Source organism: Phocoena sinus, chromosome 2 (genome assembly GCF_008692025.1).
Source record: "Phocoena sinus isolate mPhoSin1 chromosome 2, mPhoSin1.pri, whole genome shotgun sequence".
NCBI lineage: Eukaryota > Metazoa > Chordata > Mammalia > Artiodactyla > Phocoenidae > Phocoena > Phocoena sinus.
This window is the reverse complement of record NC_045764.1, coordinates 128,483,393-128,500,545: the sequence shown is the minus strand read 5'-3', so window position 1 is coordinate 128,500,545 and position 17,153 is coordinate 128,483,393. Positions and strand designations below refer to the sequence as shown.

Here is a 17,153-nt window from a genome sequence, read left to right as displayed (position 1 = left end):
ACTGCCAAGAGTATTCAGCCCAGGTCCCTAGCCGCCAGCCCCCCACCTCTACCCCCTGGCATATCGGGTGCGCAGAGGTCGCGACAGGTGCTCTCCCACCGCCCTACGCGCCCTGCCCAGCCCAGAGTCCAAGGGAGCGGCCAGGGTTTCCCTCCGCCTCTCAGGAGGGCGGGCTGCAACCCCGGGCGGCGCCGCACCGAGGGGCGGGCCTCAAACTTTTCGCCGACTCAAAAGCGGCGAGAGGCGCAGGGCGACTCCGCCCCTGTCCTGCCGCCGGGCGTCTGGAGCCGAACCTACTGCTCGCCGCCGCCATGGCCAAGCCCCTGACCGACCAGGAGAAGCGGCGGCAGATCAGCATCCGCGGCATTGTGGGCGTGGAGAACGTGGCCGAGCTGAAGAAGGGCTTCAACCGGCATCTGCACTTCACGCTGGTCAAGGACCGCAATGTGGCCACCCCCCGCGACTACTTCTTCGCGCTGGCGCACACGGTGCGCGACCACCTGGTGGGGCGCTGGATCCGCACGCAGCAGCACTACTACGAGACGTGCCCCAAGGTACGCGCCCGGGCGCGGGGGATGGGGGTGGGGGGGAGGGGGGCTCTTCGCCGCCCCTCGCCGGGTCGTGCCCTTCCGGGACCGCGCGAGTCCAGCATCCGGGCGCCGGGGTGGTGTCCGCGGCGGGGTGGGTGGAGGCCCCGGAGTGACCTCTCCTCACCCCGTTCTTGCCCCACGCGAAGTCCGGCGTAGAGCGTCTGGGCGGCGGGTGGGCAGCCCAAGGGACAGATGCGGCCCTCCGCCAACACCCCGTTCACATCTCGTGGGCCTCACTGCGCTTCCTGCCCCTGGGGACCGCCTGGAGCCGACGCCCAGGCCTCCCTCGCCTGTCCACTTGCTTCACAAACTTTTTTGGAGCATTCCTCTCAGCGTTTACTCTGAGATATCGGGCGGCTCCTCTCTGTATGCCAGACACAGTTCTCGGCCCCAGGCAGTCGACCCAGAACAAAACGGATGAGAACCCTGCCTCGGGGAAGTTGAATGTTTAGGGAGGGAGACAAATGCAAAGGTCGTCAAAAGGTAATAAGAATTAAGGGGAGGTAGGTGGGGAAGGGTGGGAAGAAGGTGCTTCGGAGCCCATAGAACTTTTGGAGGACTAGATGGGGGTTTCGCGGGAGACCCGGGCTTGTCGTAGGTACTGCCCGAGTGTGGTGAAGAGGGAGGGGTAGAGGTCCCACCCCATGGTCAGAGCTCTGAGCGCCCCCCGCCCCTCGCCCCTCGCCTAACACGCAGTTCCTAGGAGTGGGGTGTGGAGCTTCTGGACTTCCTTGATTCCTGCGGACTGGAGACCGAGGGCCAGGCCACCCGGGAACTGCTGAGGACTGCTGTTCACAGACCACCCCTACCCAGTGCGCGGGGGCTAGAGTGGACGCTGCTGGGCGCACGGAGGAACACTATTTCCACCTGGCCAACCTGGGAAGGCGGGGTGGGGAGGACTGAGTAGGACTTGGCAGCCAGAGGGATTGTGTTGTGTAGAGTGCGGGTGAGAGAGCAGCTCTGGCAGCAGCAGTGAGGATGGTTGTGCGTCTTGAGAGAGGAAGCTGGAAACGCCGGTTGGAGGCATATTGGAAAGGGTGAATGATGGGAGGAATATCCTGGAGGTAGTGGGAAATACACATAAACATTTATTAGGATTTTTAAAAATATGTAAAGCATGAAAAAGAATAGCCCATATTCCGAGTGCTCAAAGAACCCCTAAGCAAAACAGTCCTCAGAGTGAGAAATTGCAGCTGTAACAGAGCTTTCAAATGGAAAGTAACTTCCCCGCCCCTGAGGCTTAGGCCTCTACCCAAAGGTAGCAACTGCTAAACTATATCGTCAGAAAACACTTTATGTATACATATATTTACCGTAATTTTTATTTGCATAGAGGGGACTGCACCTTACATTAAAAATTATTATTTAAGTTTTTAAGCTGGAGAGTGAGATGATGAGCCATATTTTAGAGCCTGCCCCCCTCCCCTCCCCACACACTTCCAAAGCATTTAGTGACATAGAACACAGTCGCCTTGTACGTTTCTCCTCCAGTGACTTATCTGGTACTTTATGGTTTTCTTGTTCTCTTGTTAGTTTCTGCACTGGGCAAGCACTTCTTACTTACACAGGTATAAGCCAGGTATTCTGATAGTGATACAAGTGAACAAGATCCAGTCCACACATGTTCATAAAGTGTCTGCTCTGTGACAGTCATTCACATAACACAAGGTCCCTGCCCTCAGCATAGAGTGGAGCCAGTAGGTGTGTCCAGTCTTCTCTCCCACCTCCCCTGCTTTCCAGTAACTGCAGATGAATCCCAAATCTGGATCTCTAGTCTCAATTCCTTTTCTGGCTCCATTCCTACATTTGTAAGTGCTCGGTAAACATACGTAGATCTCCCCTTATTCCCTTAAACTCAGCATGTTAAAAACTCAAATCATCACCCCTCCCAATCCTGCCGTCTCTTCTGTGTTTCTAATGTTAATAGCATTGTCATCCTGACAGTCACCCAGACACAAAACTTTAGTTTCGCCTTTGATTTCCTCCTGTATTCCCCGTTCAACAAGTTGCCAAATTCTGTTGATTTCTGCAGTTTGCCTTGAAAATACCCACTCTCCTCCACTCTCACTTCTCTCTGCCTGAGGCCCTGGCCTCTGGTCTTCGATGAAGTAGATTTCTAAGTGTTTACCTTGCTTCCCAGAAATGGTTGAACTGGCTGCATGCAACTGAATATGGCTAGCAGACTTATTTTATTTGGTCGGTTGGACATCTTTAAGCAGTTTTACTTTCCGTACCTTCGGGCAGGACACTCCAGTTCTTGGCCCAGTACTCCTCATTGTTTTTTGTGACTGCCTTTACACACTTATTTTCTGTCTGGCTCCTGAAGGCATTTGAGTTTGCAATCCCATCTCATTCTATGCGTTAGAGTCTGATTAAACCTCTTAAAGACATCCATCTTGCCCTCTGCTCAGATCTTTATCACTGGCAGTGTTGCCTTCCACAGTCCTTAAGCACTGGAGGCCCTCCTCAGCCCAGGTGAGCCTGTCCCTCCCGTTACCTTGCTCTCCCACCAGGCCAATTTGCCGTCCCCATCCATGCCCTGTTCTGCCCACTTCCGGGCCTCTGCCCACACTGCACCCTTCACCCGGAATGCCCTTCCCACCACGTGGGACTCTGCTCAACTCTTGCTTGCCCTGCAAGTCTCAGTTGTGTTGCCACCTATTCCATACACCTAGTAATTGACACTAGGAACAAATTTAAAGTATTTTTAAAATATTGCTTATTGTTATGTCTTCTTTATTTTATCTATACAAGCCTTTTGAAAATATCTAGTTTTTGTAAAATATACATAAGATATTAGTAATAGAAGTGCCTGCATGTAATCTATAAGCTATGTTGGAGATGCTCAAATATTTTACTACCAGAAGTATGTTTTAAATGTTTAGGGACCACTAACTAAGACAATGAGGGAGATCAATTTTTTAAGGTCTTTTATACCCCCAAATATAAGGTGCTATCCCCCCCTCAAAAATTTTATTTGTGGGAAAATAGGAAATCACCTTAAATTCATGTCCTTGGAAAATCTGTCATGTAACAAGATGCTCTCTATCAACTACTTTATTTTAAGCAGCAACATTTTTTTAGGAAGACCTTGAAATGTCTTAAGAACTCTTAAGTCCATGCTAATTTAGAATCCTTAAAAGGGAGACAAAGAAACTTAACACAGATGTCGTCATTATTCCTGGGGCTATGACCTCACAATTGCAAGTGTTGGATATATATACTGCATTTATAACCAGGCTTTTTATAGATCATTAAAAAGTAAAAAGCAATAGGTAGTGGTTATATTATAGAGATCATGAAAATGCACACAGGGAAGAATGAAAAAAACTGCCCTGATGTTATGTAAATGGATATTTGTGGCTTGAGATGCTCTTTTTTGTGATGCATTGGTACATTGGCGCCAGCCGTTGGTGGGGGGGGGTGAGTGACGCCTTGCACCTCTTTGGCCTGAGTCTGCCCCAGGAAAGATACCTTTTCCCAGCTCACAGAAAGGTATCTAATAAACTAATGAGGGCCCTAATGACAGCATTATAGATATTCAAACAACTTGGATAAAAATAATGATGATGTGCTCTGGAAAATATTGTTTGATAACATGTTGACTATCCATGGGAAGACAGAATTCAATTGTTTCATAAAATGAAAGTAGGGAAAAGTAAGATTTCTGAATTGACATTTTCATATAATATTTTAAGTATGTATGTGTAACTAATGATTTAAATATCATAATAGGCATTTCTTCTTTATTTATCTATTTTTATTTATTTATTTTTTTGCGGTACGCGGGCCTCTCACTGTTGTGGCCTCTCCCGTTGCGGAGCACAGACTCCGGCCGCGAAGGCTCAGCGGCCATGGCTCACGGGCCCAGCCGCTCCGTGGCATGTGGGATCTTCACAGACCGGGGCACAAACCTGCGTCCCCTGCATCGGCAGGCAGACTCTCAACCACTGTGCCACCGGGGAAGCCCCTTTTTTAATTTTTATAATAGGCATTTCTTATATTGAACTATATTCATTTTTTTTTTTTTTTAGTACTTCCTGGTTGACCAAATCCTTTTCTTTGGGGTTCTTCCTATTGAGAAATGGGGAAGTCCCTAAAATTTGAGGTGACTTTATATTGATACTGATGCATTTACAGATTTTTATTGTTTTGTTTTGTGTTTGGTGAAAAAGCAAAGAGGAACTGATACAGAGAGTAAGATATTTTATAAGAGGATGATGAAGTTACTGACCCTTTTTGTTTTTTTGACTAGTAAACTGTGCTTGTATTTTAAAGGGTTTTAGGAAAGTCTGAGCTTTGCACCTTTTGCTTTCAACTCTGATTACTATTGATATTTACTTGGCTTTTACTATGTCAAAGGCAAACAGTTTCTTTCTAACCTGATAGAGAAATGTCCTATTTCACCAAGAACAGACACCAATAACCTGAGGCAGTCTTTTGTTATACAGAAGACTGTATACAGTTCATAGACTTTCTAGGATAATTTTAATTCTAAAATATTTAATTATAATATTACTTGCAGTAACAGTTAAGGAGGAATACTTTGTAGCCATTGGGTGTATCTTGAAGGAGTTAATCTCTGTGTTTCTTGGATGACTTGAGATGCTCACAGCCAACCCCACCTGACCCTCATCCTGTAAACATTTTACAGATGAATGATGAGCTATGTCAGTCTGACTTCCATTTACCCCAAACATATGTTTTTTCATGAGGCTCATGAACAGGAAGAAAAAACCCACAAAACAGTGAATCTAATGAGTTGGATGAGTTTGCTTTTTTTCCCCTCCCTGGGGGTAAAAGATATATATTTTTTAAGTATTACCACCAAAACCAGGATATGAAATGGTTTTTCCAAAGCCAGTTAATTATCAGAAGTGCTTTTCTTTAGCCCTTCATGCATCTATAGGAGTCTCATTTGAACCTGAGTTAAAGTAGTTCTGCTTGTTTGTTTCTTATTGGTGACCTTGTGTTTTTACGTTGACAAGTAAGGTTGGCCTCATAGCCGTTAACATGACCTCTCTCTTCTTTGTTTCAGAGGGTTTATTACCTCTCTTTGGAATTTTACATGGGCCGAACATTACAGAACACCATGATCAACCTTGGCCTGCAGAATGCCTGTGACGAGGCCATTTACCAGGTACATTGTCTCCGTATTTCTCTCATTCTCTCCCTTTAAATTTCAAGTTCAACTCAGGAACGTTAGGGATATAGCCGCCCCACCCCCCCCAAAAAAATGGTGAAAAATTGCTTCTGTAGACATGGCTATTACAAACTATTAGAAATCTATAGTACTCCTGATCTCTGGGTTAAGAGGAACAAAGCTAGAGAACTAGTTTTGCCTCATGAGAATTTTGTTCTGCAGTCAGCTTTTGACAGCATTATGCAACAAATTACATTTTAGAAATTAGCATCTGAACAAGCCTTTAAGAAGTACTTGAGTCCCTGCTATCGGAACCACAAGCTTTACTTTGGGTTCCTATATACTTTTTTAAAGGGATCGAAGTTTGACTGTTATTTGTATATCAAGGCAATACGTGAAAGTAATAAACTTTTAAAATTCTGTTGTCATACTTTCTCTGTTGCTTAATGAGATGTAAAATACACTTCCTCTTTAAATGAGGAGCCTGAGGTCTTGAACCTAATGTGCTAATTTGTTTGAATGAACGTATTTAACTGTTTCTCCTTTGACCTTCAAGCATCTTCATACCAAAAATAGTCCTTAACCTTTCTGATGTGGTTAATAGGAGGAACGAGTATTTGCAAAGATGCACTCTAAGTAAGAGACTGTTCAAGTCGCTTTTGGTCTGGCATAGGGCTTGTGTCCTCTAATGTGGCCAGCTGCTTGTCACTAGGGCTGGTTTCCTTTGTGTGGGTTTAGTAGAGCATTTCGTGTGAAAGAACCACTGCAGCTCCTCTCTGCTTCCCTTTTCTTTGCTTCCCCTGATATCAGCTGAAAAAAATATACCTCCTTTGCACCATAATCTAACCAGGTGGGATGAAGCGACGCATGTCTCCTTGCTCAAGGTTTATAGCCTACTCTAGACTCGCATGTTTAGAATGTTAAAAGTCCTGAGCACTAGCATTAGCAGTTGATGTCACAAGGACCCCAGGACTCTAGTCACCAGGGAGCAAGTTTGAAAGCCCTTTGAACAATGAACAGAAGCAAATCCATTTTTGAACTCTTAGAAGATTTAGTTATCAGGACTTGTGTCAGAAAGCAACTTTTGAATAAGGGTAGGGATCCAAGCAGGTAACCCCATGGCAACTGGGGCATCCACTTCAAGCATAGTTACATCTTGTGCGTATGTTTTCAAATGTGTAAATTATGTTTCCATGTAAAATTTCATGGATTGCATCACTTTCAGATTGAGAATGCAGTCACTTCCCAATGGACCATTATTAGCCAGGCATGGGCTAGATTATTATCTAGTCAGCAGAGGACAGGTCGTTTAGTTTATCTGGCCATCAGTTTCCTCATTGTAAGATGAACAGTCCAAAGTGACCTCTACAGCTGCAGAATTTTGATATGAGTCCACACTGCTGCTAGTGACCTCTGGCTGTGCGGGTCCCAACACTTTGTGGCAGGGAGCTGACTGGCAACCAATTCCATCCATCCCCAAGGTCACAGATGCTCCTTGGCCTCCCACAGTCTCTCTCTCTTTTTTTTTAATTGACTATAGTTAATTTACAATGTTGTGTTAGTTTCAAGTGTACAGCAAAGTGGCTCAGCTATAGATTCTTTTTTAGCTTCTTCTCCATTATAGGTTATTACAAGATGTTGAGTATAGTTCCCTACGCTATGCCGTAGGTCCTTGTTTTTGTTTTTTTTTAATAAATTTATTTATTTATTTTTGGCTGCATTGGGTCTTCATTGCTGCACACGGGATTTCTCTAGCTGCGGCAAGCGGGGGCTACTCTTCGTTGCAGTACGCGGGCTTCTCGTTGCGGTGGCTTCTCTTGTTGCAGAGCACGGGCTCTAGGCGCACAGGCTTCAGTAGTTGTGGCACGCGGGCTCAGCGGGCTCAGTAGTTGTGGCTTGCGGGCTTAGTTGCTGTGTGGCATGTGGGATCTTCCCAGACCAGGGATCAAACCCATGTCCCCTGCATTGGCAGGCAGATTCTTAACCACTGCACCACCAGGGAAGCCCAGTAGGTCCTTGTTGTTTACCTATTTTATATACAGTACTGTGTATATGTTAATCCCACCTCCTAATTTATCTCCCCCTCCCATTATCCCCCCCACAGTCTGTTATCTACCCCAGAGAGAAGTAGAGGATTTTAGGCCCATCCAGCAGGAACACGGGGCTGAGGTTTCCCTGACTGCTGTCTGGCCCCTGGTGTCATGGGCAGTGACTCACTAACTGGTTTTGGGTTAACAACCTTTGACCTTACTGAGTAAATATGTTGTGGTCATGAAAAGATGAACTGTAGTCCATCCCAGAAAATCTGACCTCATACCTTTTGGTAATTTTCAAAATTTAGTCCAGTTAGTATCAACTTGGTACTGGTCTATTTCTGAGGTTTTACCCTGGCAACAAAAAATAATTTTAAGAAATAGTGATAGCCAACATTTATCAAGAAATACCTACCCAGGCATCATTCTGAATGCTTTGTTTGTATAATCTCATTTAATTCACAGCCCTAAATGAAGTAGATACTATTATCCTCATTTTTAAACGAGAAGTGAAAGGCATAGTGAGATTTACTACCTTGCTCAGGTTCATATAGCTAAGAGGTAACAGAGTCGGTAATGGACATTTAGAGCCCATACTCTTCTCCAAGCTGCTGCTGTGCCTTCTCGGACAGTTTGCATCTTCAGTCACCAGCATCCGCAGCGGGTATCTGATGGCAGTTCAAGCAGTGAGGGACCTGGCAGGATTGAGTTCACAGATGAACCTGAAGACCCAACCCAGAGCTTTAGGAAATGACTGTTCTCTCTGAAGTGGCCTGTTTGTATATCTGAAGTTTGTATCCACGTCCTATGTTGTTTTTCTTTCATCACCAGCTTGGACTGGATATGGAGGAGTTAGAAGAAATTGAAGAAGATGCTGGGCTTGGCAATGGTGGTCTTGGGAGGCTTGCTGGTAAGTGTGCTATTGTCTGGCCCTTGACGCCATCTCAGATGCCATGCACAGCCATGCTTAAAGAACCAGAAGACTGTCTAGAAGTGCACAGTGTGAGCCGGTTGTAGCTGTGTTTGTTTCTGAGTCTGCACGGTGGTTTGACCAGTTCTAGACAAACAGTAGAGAAACGATCTTTAACAAAAGAGACATTGCTTAAGAAGTTTGGAGACATTGCTTCAAACCCCAAAGCTAACCAGATCCTTCCTGTTCACTTAAGGGTTTCCAAAGTGGCCCCTTCACTTCACTGTTGTTTGTTCACAGCTACTCAATTCACATACTCGTGTGGTAGCACCTAAGTTGTTTACCCATTGTGTTATCGTCCTGTGCACTTAACAGTTTGCTTTTTGATTAACTAGTAGGCAGTGATACACTTGTTATACTATTGGTATGATTGAATTAATGAATATTTTTGTTTTGTATGAATGAAGTTTGAGTCCTTTGCTTTATCCAGGAAATGATTTTTCCACAAATATAGAGGAAAACATTAAAAATATAATACCAATGCCATTAAATTAAAAATATGCATCCTTACCACCAAGCAATTCTAATTCCTGATATCTACCCTAAAGAAATACTCCAACATGTACACAAGGAGGCATGTGAAAATAATTGCTACAGTATTGTTTGTAAAAGCAAAATTTTAGAAGTAACCTAATGTCCATTGATAGAATAGGTAAATAAGTAGAGGAACACCATGTTACAGAATAATATGTGTCAACCTAAAAGTGAACTATTTGTACTTCCCTGCATAGACCTCCAAGAGGTGGGGGGCTGGGGGCAGAGGAAACAAGTTGCATTAAAAGCCACACAGTGTGATACCATTTATGTTTTTAAAAAATTAATATTTTATGTGAGAATGTATATATGTAAATCCATAGAAAAAGTCTGGAATTTGAAATACTGAACTGCTCCTTGTGACTTTCTGTAGAGAGGAGCGCAGAATTGGGGGTGGCAGTCAAAAGGGATGCTAGCCCTGTCGGTAACATTTTATAGTGTTTATTTATTTTTACTTGTTGACAGTTTGCTTTATTTATTTACTTATGGCTGTGTTGGGTCTTCGTTTCTGTGCGAGGGCTTTCTCTAGTTGTGGCAAGCGGGGGCCACTCTTCATCGCGGTGCGCAGGCCTCTCACTATCGCGGCCTCTCTTGTGGAGCACAGGCTCCAGACGCGCAGGCTCAGTAATTGTGGCTTACGGGCCCAGTTGCTCCGCGGCATGTGGGATCTTCCCAGACCAGGGCTCGAACTCGTGTCCCCTGCATTGGCAGGCAGATTCTCAACCACTGCGCCACCAGGGAAGTCCTGTCTGTAACATTTTAATTGTTTTTACAAAGAGGATGTTACTATATTATTTACTTGTGAAATTTAAATTTAATAATAGAATGTACGACCACACATGTATGTATCAGATCGTACTCTATGAAAAATAAATATCTGCGTCTTCTCTTTTAGAAATGATTCCACAATCTCTTAATTTTACACACAGTTTCAAATGACTAGAACTCCATTTGCATGTGTTTCATATTGTTTATTCCTTACTACATTAGTGGCCATGTGTTTTAACGTTGCAGTTAGTCATAGAAAACGCTGCCTTTGGCATACTTGGCCACCTTGAGAAGTTAATCATCGGGTTATTAGTAGGCTTTCCATGGAGCTATAGGAAGACCAGCAGAGCCAACGGCATGCTCATCTAAGACTGACAAGGTAGCCTGCCTTCCTTTTACGTAAAGTCCCAGGCCTATTTTTTGGCAGCGTTAACCCCACTCTGGGCCTGACAGGGAAGGGATGAATGAGGCTGAGTAATTCTCATTAGATGACCTCATCTCTTACCAGACTGAAAAAACTGGGACCCCCATTCTGGTGAGGCTCTAAGGATAATTTGATCAGGACCCAGGAAAAGACAAATCACCACAGCTCCGAGAGAGCAGGAACTGGGACAGAGCCAGGCCACATGAGCACAGGGACTGGAAGACCATTGTGATGTTACAGTAACTTGAAGGTCTTGGCCATTGGCCTTTGTGGATCTGTTTTAGGACTCCACCGTGAACCTAGCTCAGTCTCTTCCTGTTTGATCTGCAATTTTCAATGTTCTTTTCAGTTTTAGATCCTACTATATTTTCTCATTCTCTGTATATTTCTCAGTTCAGATTCCTGAGAGGGGCAACATGCTTAGCGTAACCCCTAAAATTGCTCCTGACCACAAGATAGATCCTACCCAGCCTGTTGATTGGCTGCTCTAGATCAGGTGCTCTGTCATTAAAGCCGTTGGCTACGAGAAACAGAAAACCTAGCAAAAGCTAGTTCCGCCAACAAGGACATGTATTATCACAGAACGAGAACTTCAGAGGTTGGCCATTTTCAGATTAATTGATTCAGCAGCACAATTCTGTTAGGACTCTGGGTCTCTGTGGTTCTTTTGACTTTACCTTCATGGAAGAAAGACGGCAGCAGTAAGGAAAATCTTTCACTGTACCCAGCAGACTTTCTAGCACCTCTCATTGGATTGAATGTCATTGAATGCTCATGCCAAAACCCAAACTGGTGAAGGACATAAAATTACTATGATTAGCTTAGAAGTTTAGTCAAGATTCAGTTGGTCCAGCCTCCCTGAAGCATAAGGCCACCTGATAATGTGAACCACACTGGAATTCCATTAGCCAGAAAGAGAGTCTGCCCCAGATGTCCAGCTAGTCAGTCAATTTACATGTAAATTATACACGTCTTTTCAAGCAGGGGGGCATGGAGACAGCTTCCCCTAGAAAGGGCAGTGTGAGGAACAGACACAATAAAGGAATTTCTAACATAGACATAATAAAGGACCTTTCTAACGTGGACATCTGGCATTTCTCAGATGAAATGCCAACACAGTGGTTATTTCTGGATGGTGAGGTAATAAATGTTTGTTTTCTTCTTTATACATGTTTGTATTTTCTACCTTTTCTATAGTTTATTCTATAATTAGAATGTTATTTTAAAAACAATACCCGCTGTGCTGCAGTCTCTGCTTTAAGATACAAATATGGTTTCTCATAGAGAAATGTTTTGTGGCTGCCGTGTTTTTTAGAGAAAGACAAAATTTTGAGTAACCTTGATGACGCTGCCTGTGGCCTGTGCTCTGTTTAATTTAGCCTGCTTCTTGGATTCCATGGCAACTCTGGGGCTTGCAGCCTATGGCTATGGCATCCGATATGAATATGGAATCTTCAATCAGAAGATTCGAGATGGATGGCAGGTACGTGAGACATATTTTTTAATTTTGTCATTAAAGTCCTTTGTCTTCATGGTGTTCTGGATGGTTTATAATTTATGGACATTTTACGTAGAGCTTTACTACTTTCTGTGGCATTTGGTTGACATCAGTGAATACTGTCAGTCTTCCCGCTTTGAGGCGTAAGCTCCCTAAGAGCAGAGAGCCTGCCGGTATCGCCAATATCATTCACCACCAGATCCGTAGCATCTTGTACGGTGCCAGACTCACAGGGGTGCTCTGAAGATAGTTATCACTGGTTGCCTGCATGTGGACTACCTATAACGTGCAGTGTCCTATCTCTGCAGCATATAAAATGGAGGAGCACATCTTTTAGCTCATGATCTTCCCCAATAACTTTTTTTCTTTTTTAAAAAAATTTATTTATTTATTTATGGCTATGTTGGGTCTTTTTTATCATTATTATTTATTTATTAATTTATTTATTTTTGGCTGCATTGGGTTTTCTTTGCTGCGCGCGGACTTTCTCTAGTTGCAGCAAGCCGGGGGCCGCTCTTCGTTGGGGTGCATGGGCTTCTCATTGCAGTGGCTTTTCTTGTTGCGGAGCACGGGCTCTAGGCGCGCAGAGGCTTCAGTAGTTGTGGCTCGTGGGCTCTAGAGCGCAGGCTTAGTAGTTGTAGCACACAGGCTTAGTTGCTCTGTGGTATGTGGGATCTTCCCCGACAAGGGCTCGAACCCGTATCCCCTGCATTGGCAGACGTCTTCTTAACCACTGCGCCACCAGGGAAGTCCCCCAATAACTCTTGATAGTAGGAAGCATGTCACCATTTTTGTAGGTGAGAAAACTGAAGGTCTTAAGAGGGGAAGTCACCTCAGATCACACAGCTGGCAAATAAGGCTGTATATCCCCAGATTTCCAGGTCCACATTCAGTATTCTTTTCTACACTCAGAGTCTTGCCCTCCTTAACATGCCTATCTTACAAGATATGTAAGCTCAGTGTTCTAATTTTTTTTATAAGACGAAAGCAGGCAGTCCCTGTTAACTATTATATTAAAAAACTCTGGCACATATGTAATGTGTATAATTATAGTGCTCTGTAGAAAACTGCACAAATAGTAATGAATCCATACAAATGACTCTCATTTTATTTTTATATAACCAAACTAGATTCTTAAGTATTTGTTTATCTTTGCTAACTCTTTGAACTACGGTCAGCCCTGGCATGGACAGTTTTCCCCGATGCTAAGTGTGATTTAGGTTTTTTCTCTCCGTATCTTTGTCTCATACACACACATCACTGGCAGAAGGATACTGGATATTCAAGAAGCCTGAGCTCTCTGAGCCCTCCCAAGAGTCAGTCCAAGGTCAGCGTGATCAGGCATTGGGTTGAGGGACCTAGGCTGGAGCTAATCCCAGGGGAGAGGAAGGCTGAGAAGCTGAGTGTCACCGCCATCCACTTTCCCCTCCCTCAGTGTTTGGACACTCTGGGCCAAAGAAGAAGGGCACTAAAAGATTTGATATAAGAGAATGCACCAAGGGAAGTCCCAGGAGGAGAATATTGGGAACATATTGAAAGACAAACTTCCAAATTTTGTTAAGAACCAGTGTATCTTTAGCTACTCCTAAATCAATTAGGAGGCAGCATTGGGTAGAAAAAAAATTGGGCCCTAATATGAGATCTAATTTCTAATTTGAGGCCTAAGTGCAACTCATTACCCTTATGAAGTTTGTTGTCTTGATTAGGCTACCTAGCTTCCCTGAGCCTCACTTTTGTCTGCAAAATGGAGATGCCAGCTTCACAGAACTATGAAAATATGTAAAATGTCTGTTGCACAAATAGGCACTCAATGAAATGTTAATTTGGCCTAATAAAAGGAGGATAGTTTTTTAAATTGTGGTATTATATAATAAAATATTAATGTAACCATTAATATCATGTTTTTAATTAATTATAATGAAATGGGAAATTGTTTATGACAGCTGAAAAAAGGAGGTATAGGATCATTTGGATAGTATGACCTATCCAAAAGAAACCAAAAAAATAAAGTGCTAGAAAAAAAAAATAATGTCAAAGCTTCAACAGTAATTAATTATCTCTGGGAGATAAGATTATGGGTGACTTTGACTATCTTCTGTTTGTTCTCCTACATGACGCATATTTCATAGGAAATGTGTATTTTATAATCATAAAAAAACAGGGCTTCCCTGGTGGCGCAGTGGCTGAGAGTCCGCCTGCAGATGCAGGGGACGCGGGTTTGTGCCCCGGTTCGGGAAGATCCCACGTGCCGCGGAGCGGCTGGGCCCGTGAGCCATGGCCGCTGAGTCTGCGCGTCCAGAGCCTGTGCCCCGCGACAGGAGAGGCCACAACAGTGAGAGGCCCGCGTACTGCAAAAAAATAGAAAAAAAAAAAGATATAAAAACAAAATAATTGGTTCCCTTCCACAGTGAAGTAATCTAGGGCTACATGGTGAGAAGCCTAGCTTGGCAGGCATTTCCAGTAGGACCAAGATTTTAACACAACCTGACCAAGCGATACATGGTATCCATTCTCAGTCTTTGTATCCTGTATGGTACTCATTATACCCCAGGATGTTTAAGGATTTTATTTCTTACTTTTCTGTGAAAGATTTTTTTTAACTCAGCAGATCAGTCTCAAAAAATTGTCTTTCAAGTGCATTTTCCCCAAAGTCTTATGAAAGGTCACTCTTTATTAATCCCACCTATGACCTTTGCTACTTTTAAATGGCCTTATTTCAGGAAACCATCCCTTCTCTCCTGTGAGACCCAAGAAGTATATATTCTAGTGTTTTTAAAGGAAAAAGAGAGACCAAGTGGCTTTTGCTAGTCTCCAAAGCTAGCTTTACTACATCATCACTTCTTTCATTACAACTGAAATTGAGTCAGAAGGACACCTAATTTTATCTACCATAGCCATTGTTCACTGGGATGGGATTTTAAAAAGCAAACATAAAAAAGAAACTGTTTCCGTGAAAAACAAAAAATACCTTCCAGGAAAGCAGAATGCCTTTTGGGGGCATGGTCACTGCTCTACTCACATCAGCTACATGGTTGCTCTTACAATGGAGAAGGCCGATGAAAATTGCACAAACTAGGAAGATTTTTAAAGGTTGATAGACTTTCAGTTTTGAAAGCTCTCTTCAAGGAAGATTTGCAGTAATAAAGTGTTTGTTGTGAACTCCACCCCACCCCCCAAGGAAAACAATTTTATTGCTCAAATGCTTGACTTACCTCGAACTCTAATGGGGATCATTGAAACCTTCTCAGAATAGTCCTCTGAAAATGACTGGCCACTGGGAAGAAGAGGGGGGAAAGGCAGTTGCGACAGCCTCAAGTTAAACAGTCACACACTAAAGTTCTGAGTGGAAAGACGCTGATAGTAGAAATCTCAGGGTTGAATCAAGCAGTCTGCTGGAACATTCTTTCCCTTAGAACCCTGCTATACCTAGTCATGCACAGTTCACATTACCCAGCAAGCCTCCCTCTCCTGACCATTGTTGAATTCCTGGTGCTCCCCAGAAACATTTACCAATGACTGGTACCATCAGAAAGCAAAGTTTGTTGACAGCCCCTGATGGTTGCTCACTGGTTCTTCATGTCCCGTGTATCCCGCAGTTGAGGGGAAAAGCGTTTCTTCGAATTCAGTCACTCACAGAGGCCCTGAGCTGACCTCTGCTTCCATGCTGGCTGGAATAGATCCCACCGAGTAATCTCTCTAGGAAGACCCCAGATCCAGCTGCCATGCATCCCCCCACACACACACACCACCACTGCCACCACCACCCAAGCGGGCACGCTGCTCCCCACGCCACAGTCTCCTGCTTGCTTTGTCTCAGCTCCTTTTCATCTGGGATGTTCAGATCCACACAGCCCACTTGGATATAAATGGAAGCTCTCCTCCCGTCTGGCCCCTGCCCTTCATATGACTCGGCAAGTTAGTGCACTCAGGGATCACTGGTTACATGGAAATCTAAATTTACAGACCAGTTTGTTGATTTGTTGGAAGAAAGCAAGATAGAAAGAAGGTTTATCACCATCCCGCAGCCTCTGTGGATTGAGCTGGGGTGGCTGGAGGCAGTTCTCTCTTTCTCCTCTGATCTGCTCAGACCAGCTTGCTTTTATGAAATATCTATTTTTCAATTCACCTTAAAAACAAGCTTTGCATAACTGAGGGCTGATTTCTTGCCAAAATCAGGAAGAGACTCAATAAAGAACAGCAAGCTAGGAGTCCTATTCTCCTACAGAACTCGTTAACCCAGTGAAATGAAAACCAGCCATTATTTGGGAGGGAAAAATCAGACCAACATTGAGAGTGACTGGCTGACTAGTCCCTTGTCGCTTAACAGCGTGTCCTCAAAAGAGCAAGTGCAGCTTCTGATTTGCAGAGGCGGCCAGGAGGGTCCGGCCAGTGGTGGGAAGCTCAGAGTTCAGCCTCTCTTGTATGGGCATTTCACAGTGCTTGAGGAGAGAAGAGTCTGCTTCTGCTGCATTTTTCAGCAGAAAATATCTTGTCAGCTCACCTGTGCACATGATTTTCGAGAGGAATGCTGTTTCTGCCTCCTCGTCCTCCTGGTTCATGTAAAAACTTAAGGTGTATTTTACAACAGTCCTGAGTGCTGAAATGAGGCAAATAGGCCGTAAGGTTCTTTCCTGTTACAGGAAGCATTGTGTGTTCACATTGACCAATAATTTGAAACCCAGAACCTGCCCTTGCCTAAGTGCAGCGTGAAGTGTTTTGTAAGTCAGGATGTTTGATCTTTGTGCATATCCTCATTTATTTTTCATAGAGTTTCTAGTTATTAACACGAGCTAGAGGACTCTAACTTAACCAATTTCTTATCAACTGATAAAATTCAATCCTTTCCTTGTTAAATTTTAATTGTATTTTTGTTCTCTTTATGAATGGGATAGCCGAAGTCTCAATTCTGAATTACAGTTCCTGACTTTGTATCGCTGTGTAGCTCCCTGCTGCACCGTGTACCCCATGGCTACATGTTAAGATGCAAATTTTTTTTTTTTTTGCGATATGCGAGCCTCTCACTGTTGTGGCCTCTCCCGTTGCGGAACACAGGCTCCGGACGCGCAGGCTTAGCGGCCATGGCTCACGGGCCTAGCCACTCCACGGCATGTGGAATCTTCCCGGACCGGGGCACAAACCCGCGTCCCACGCATTGACAGGCGGACTCTCAACCACTGCGCCACCAGGGAAGCC

General features: G+C 44.2%; 1 protein-coding gene across 3 annotated transcripts in view; it reads left to right on the top strand.

The window, feature by feature from the left end:
* Positions 1-226: 226 nt before the first annotated feature.
* PYGL (glycogen phosphorylase L) overlaps positions 227-17,153 on the top strand; it is a 53,296-nt gene continuing 36,369 nt past the window's right edge. Inside the window, exons 1-4 of one of the 3 annotated variants that reach the window (XM_032623821.1) lie at positions 227-554; positions 5,629-5,730; positions 8,598-8,676; positions 11,842-11,945. In XM_032623821.1, the coding sequence (XP_032479712.1) occupies positions 312-554; positions 5,629-5,730; positions 8,598-8,676; positions 11,842-11,945 (528 nt within the window). In that variant the 5' untranslated portion in view covers positions 227-311. Of the gene's footprint in view, positions 555-628; positions 1,074-5,628; positions 5,731-8,597; positions 8,677-11,841; positions 11,946-17,153 lie in introns of those variants that run through there. The other 2 variants (XM_032623822.1, XM_032623823.1) reach the window with 2 other exon arrangements.